Raw genomic sequence first — 6259 nt, forward strand, 5'->3', positions numbered from 1 at the left:
AACAAAAATGAAAATGAAAAAGGGGGGGGGGGGGGGGGGATTAAAGCTATATAGAATTATATACATTAAAAAATTAAAAACAACAAAAAATTACGTAAGAACATAACAAAATTACTAATATGTGAACTAAAATGAAAAATGAAAACATTATATTAATTATATTAATATAATGTAATTAAAATTGATGAGTATATAATTAATACTAAAATAACTATATATACTGTATATACACAGATGCATATAGATAGATATATATATAGTATATATTAAGTATTTATGTTGTGACTTATTTTCAAAAAATATTTATGAAAATATTAAAATGAAAATAAAAAAGATAACAAATAGCATGCAAAATATGCTAGCATGATGAAACATCAGCTTTGCCATCACAAGAATAAATGATATTTTAAAATGTATTCAAATAGAAAACAGTTATTTTTAATAGTAAAAACAGTAATAATGTGCAATATTTTTACAGTATTTATTCAGAACACATTTTAATCTCTATGTGAAAACCAAAGAGAAGCACTCACTGCTGTATGTGATGTTGAATCCTCGACCGGACATGGAGTGGTCAGCCTGAAACTCCAGCTGGAGGATGTTGGAGTTGCTGGTGAGGTGCGACGGCACTTCTGCCCCAGAGAAGCGTCCCAACACCACAGCGTCCACCAGCTCTCCATCCTTAACAGTCAGGAAGTCGTAGGGAGGCTCCAGGTCAAAATCATTGAAGGCCAAATGGATGCGGCTGCCTGGTTCGGCCATGATCAGCCAGACGCAGTTGAGGTTGTTGCCATAACCTTCCGGATAGTCTGGAGACAGAACCGTTCCCACGGCAGCCGTGAAGTTGGACATACAGGGAACTAAGAGAGGGAGGAGATGCTGATCAGATACATGAAGGTCAAAAGCAGCAAAGACTAATCTAAATTCATTTTAAAGGCATCAAATTTGGCAAAAATCTCTTAGCTGCAAGTTAAGGCAAGACACTACAGGCAAAACCACTGTTTTTTTTTTTTCATACACTGGCCAATTTAGAGATTTTGGGCTGATTTGCTTTCATAACATTTTTTTTTTTTCAGACTAGTGCAAAGAAAACATAAAAACTGTACATTTTAGTGTTAGTTTTATTACACTATCTCTTTGCGTCTGTAGTTCCCTTTCAGTCGGTCACTCCCGACGTCACGTCGGCTGACCGACGAAATTGGGATCTCGCTTAGAGAGACCAATCCACTTCGAGTGTAAACTAAACGAGCCAATGCACATTGGCATGCGATTATTGCATCCAGCTGCTGCTGATCACAGCGTGAGTATAAGTAGGCAGCAGATGCAACGCATATTCAGGTTTTCGCTGAGGAGCCGAGCCGGTGACCCGGCCGCTCAGCGGTGGTACAGGAGCTGTGGCGACGGGACGTGACGTCTCCGTTCCCTCCTTCAGGGAACGAGGGTTACATACGTAACCGAGACGTTCCCTTTCAGTCGGTCACTCCCGACGTCACGTCGGCTGACCGACGAAATTGGGATCTCGCTTAGAGAGACCAATCCACTTCGAGTGTAAACTAAACGAGCCAATGCACATTGGCATGCGATTATTGCATCCAGCTGCTGCTGATCACAGCGTGAGTATAAGTAGGCAGCAGATGCAACGCATATTCAGGTTTTCGCTGAGGAGCCGAGCCGGTGACCCGGCCGCTCAGCGGTGGTACAGGAGCTGTGGCGACGGGACGTGACGTCTCCGTTCCCTCCTTCAGGGAACGAGGGTTACATACGTAACCGAGACGTTCCCTTTCAGTCGGTCACTCCCGACGTCACGTCGGCTGACCGACGAAATTGGGATCTCGCTTAGAGAGACCAATCCACTTCGAGTGTAAACTAAACGAGCCAATGCACATTGGCATGCGATTATTGCATCCAGCTGCTGCTGATCACAGCGTGAGTATAAGTAGGCAGCAGATGCAACGCATATTCAGGTTTTCGCTGAGGAGCCGAGCCGGTGACCCGGCCGCTCAGCGGTGGTACAGGAGCTGTGGCGACGGGACGTGACGTCTCCGTTCCCTCCTTCAGGGAACGAGGGTTACATACGTAACCGAGACGTTCCCTTTCAGTCGGTCACTCCCGACGTCACGTCGGCTGACCGACGAAATTGGGATCTCGCTTAGAGAGACCAATCCACTTCGAGTGTAAACTAAACGAGCCAATGCACATTGGCATGCGATTATTGCATCCAGCTGCTGCTGATCACAGCGTGAGTATAAGTAGGCAGCAGATGCAACGCATATTCAGGTTTTCGCTGAGGAGCCGAGCCGGTGACCCGGCCGCTCAGCGGTGGTACAGGAGCTGTGGCGACGGGACGTGACGTCTCCGTTCCCTCCTTCAGGGAACGAGGGTTACATACGTAACCGAGACGTTCCCTTTCAGTCGGTCACTCCCGACGTCACGTCGGCTGACCGACGAAATTGGGATCTCGCTTAGAGAGACCAATCCACTTCGAGTGTAAACTAAACGAGCCAATGCACATTGGCATGCGATTATTGCATCCAGCTGCTGCTGATCACAGCGTGAGTATAAGTAGGCAGCAGATGCAACGCATATTCAGGTTTTCGCTGAGGAGCCGAGCCGGTGACCCGGCCGCTCAGCGGTGGTACAGGAGCTGTGGCGACGGGACGTGACGTCTCCGTTCCCTCCTTCAGGGAACGAGGGTTACATACGTAACCGAGACGTTCCCTTTCAGTCGGTCACTCCCGACGTCACGTCGGCTGACCGACGAAATTGGGATCTCGCTTAGAGAGACCAATCCACTTCGAGTGTAAACTAAACGAGCCAATGCACATTGGCATGCGATTATTGCATCCAGCTGCTGCTGATCACAGCGTGAGTATAAGTAGGCAGCAGATGCAACGCATATTCAGGTTTTCGCTGAGGAGCCGAGCCGGTGACCCGGCCGCTCAGCGGTGGTACAGGAGCTGTGGCGACGGGACGTGACGTCTCCGTTCCCTCCTTCAGGGAACGAGGGTTACATACGTAACCGAGACGTTCCCTTTCAGTCGGTCACTCCCGACGTCACGTCGGCTGACCGACGAAATTGGGATCTCGCTTAGAGAGACCAATCCACTTCGAGTGTAAACTAAACGAGCCAATGCACATTGGCATGCGATTATTGCATCCAGCTGCTGCTGATCACAGCGTGAGTATAAGTAGGCAGCAGATGCAACGCATATTCAGGTTTTCGCTGAGGAGCCGAGCCGGTGACCCGGCCGCTCAGCGGTGGTACAGGAGCTGTGGCGACGGGACGTGACGTCTCCGTTCCCTCCTTCAGGGAACGAGGGTTACATACGTAACCGAGACGTTCCCTTTCAGTCGGTCACTCCCGACGTCACGTCGGCTGACCGACGAAATTGGGATCTCGCTTAGAGAGACCAATCCACTTCGAGTGTAAACTAAACGAGCCAATGCACATTGGCATGCGATTATTGCATCCAGCTGCTGCTGATCACAGCGTGAGTATAAGTAGGCAGCAGATGCAACGCATATTCAGGTTTTCGCTGAGGAGCCGAGCCGGTGACCCGGCCGCTCAGCGGTGGTACAGGAGCTGTGGCGACGGGACGTGACGTCTCCGTTCCCTCCTTCAGGGAACGAGGGTTACATACGTAACCGAGACGTTCCCTTTCAGTCGGTCACTCCCGACGTCACGTCGGCTGACCGACGAAATTGGGATCTCGCTTAGAGAGACCAATCCACTTCGAGTGTAAACTAAACGAGCCAATGCACATTGGCATGCGATTATTGCATCCAGCTGCTGCTGATCACAGCGTGAGTATAAGTAGGCAGCAGATGCAACGCATATTCAGGTTTTCGCTGAGGAGCCGAGCCGGTGACCCGGCCGCTCAGCGGTGGTACAGGAGCTGTGGCGACGGGACGTGACGTCTCCGTTCCCTCCTTCAGGGAACGAGGGTTACATACGTAACCGAGACGTTCCCTTTCAGTCGGTCACTCCCGACGTCACGTCGGCTGACCGACGAAATTGGGATCTCGCTTAGAGAGACCAATCCACTTCGAGTGTAAACTAAACGAGCCAATGCACATTGGCATGCGATTATTGCATCCAGCTGCTGCTGATCACAGCGTGAGTATAAGTAGGCAGCAGATGCAACGCATATTCAGGTTTTCGCTGAGGAGCCGAGCCGGTGACCCGGCCGCTCAGCGGTGGTACAGGAGCTGTGGCGACGGGACGTGACGTCTCCGTTCCCTCCTTCAGGGAACGAGGGTTACATACGTAACCGAGACGTTCCCTTTCAGTCGGTCACTCCCGACGTCACGTCGGCTGACCGACGAAATTGGGATCTCGCTTAGAGAGACCAATCCACTTCGAGTGTAAACTAAACGAGCCAATGCACATTGGCATGCGATTATTGCATCCAGCTGCTGCTGATCACAGCGTGAGTATAAGTAGGCAGCAGATGCAACGCATATTCAGGTTTTCGCTGAGGAGCCGAGCCGGTGACCCGGCCGCTCAGCGGTGGTACAGGAGCTGTGGCGACGGGACGTGACGTCTCCGTTCCCTCCTTCAGGGAACGAGGGTTACATACGTAACCGAGACGTTCCCTTTCAGTCGGTCACTCCCGACGTCACGTCGGCTGACCGACGAAATTGGGATCTCGCTTAGAGAGACCAATCCACTTCGAGTGTAAACTAAACGAGCCAATGCACATTGGCATGCGATTATTGCATCCAGCTGCTGCTGATCACAGCGTGAGTATAAGTAGGCAGCAGATGCAACGCATATTCAGGTTTTCGCTGAGGAGCCGAGCCGGTGACCCGGCCGCTCAGCGGTGGTACAGGAGCTGTGGCGACGGGACGTGACGTCTCCGTTCCCTCCTTCAGGGAACGAGGGTTACATACGTAACCGAGACGTTCCCTTTCAGTCGGTCACTCCCGACGTCACGTCGGCTGACCGACGAAATTGGGATCTCGCTTAGAGAGACCAATCCACTTCGAGTGTAAACTAAACGAGCCAATGCACATTGGCATGCGATTATTGCATCCAGCTGCTGCTGATCACAGCGTGAGTATAAGTAGGCAGCAGATGCAACGCATATTCAGGTTTTCGCTGAGGAGCCGAGCCGGTGACCCGGCCGCTCAGCGGTGGTACAGGAGCTGTGGCGACGGGACGTGACGTCTCCGTTCCCTCCTTCAGGGAACGAGGGTTACATACGTAACCGAGACGTTCCCTTTCAGTCGGTCACTCCCGACGTCACGTCGGCTGACCGACGAAATTGGGATCTCGCTTAGAGAGACCAATCCACTTCGAGTGTAAACTAAACGAGCCAATGCACATTGGCATGCGATTATTGCATCCAGCTGCTGCTGATCACAGCGTGAGTATAAGTAGGCAGCAGATGCAACGCATATTCAGGTTTTCGCTGAGGAGCCGAGCCGGTGACCCGGCCGCTCAGCGGTGGTACAGGAGCTGTGGCGACGGGACGTGACGTCTCCGTTCCCTCCTTCAGGGAACGAGGGTTACATACGTAACCGAGACGATTTCAATTATGAGCCATATCATTCTCATAATGTTTTTTTTTCCATGCAATGAGCAAGAAATCTCCATTTAGTCTCCATTTGGTGATTGAAATAAATATTAAATAATGCAAAATATTAATAACAGATAAAGTATACTTAAAAAAACTTTTTTTTAAATTAGAGATGTTGCCTTTGAAACTAACTGAAGGACTAATATACCAAAGAGAAGCACATATACATATATATATATATATATAATTAAAAAGTTAAAATGTAATAAATAAAATATAATAATAAATAAATATTATAACAGTATATAATACTAAACATTTATATTTATATTTATACATACATGTATTATATATTTTGCACCTATAGATTTCCTTTACAATACATATCTTTGAAAGCTGTTTTCGCAATAGTAGTTTTTTTTTTCTCTCATGCAGCGCGATAGAAATCTGTTTTAGTGGTACTTAAACCAATCTTTCTGGTTTTATTCCTATCTATATTCTGATAAATTTTACAGAGAGGTTTGTTCATATATTATTCACCTGATTTATAGCATATTTTATTCCTATATTTTAATAAAAATCTCCACTTCAGCAGCTCTTACACTAAACTTTACAGTTTCATTCCTATCTATATTCTGATGGTTTTCAGAGAGGGTTTTGTTCACATATCGTTTGCCTGATTTATTTTAAGCAAAAAACTGATGCTGAAAATCTTTTTTTTTTTTTTTTTTTTTGGT

At 48.0% G+C, this 6259-nt stretch overlaps 1 protein-coding gene across 1 annotated transcript in view; it reads right to left on the reverse strand.

Annotated features, from left to right (window-relative positions):
• The window catches only part of LOC107671459 (CUB and sushi domain-containing protein 3-like), a 292685-nt gene that overhangs the window by 189673 nt on the left and 96753 nt on the right, over window positions 1-6259 (reverse strand). Inside the window, exon 14 of the mRNA XM_016464380.1 lies at window positions 534-860. Within this exon, the coding sequence (XP_016319866.1) occupies window positions 534-860 (327 nt within the window). The remainder of the gene's footprint in view (window positions 1-533; window positions 861-6259) is intronic.

Source organism: Sinocyclocheilus anshuiensis, unplaced genomic scaffold (genome assembly GCF_001515605.1).
Source record: "Sinocyclocheilus anshuiensis isolate Anshui unplaced genomic scaffold, SAMN03320099.WGS_v1.1 scaffold552, whole genome shotgun sequence".
Lineage (NCBI taxonomy): Eukaryota > Metazoa > Chordata > Actinopteri > Cypriniformes > Cyprinidae > Sinocyclocheilus > Sinocyclocheilus anshuiensis.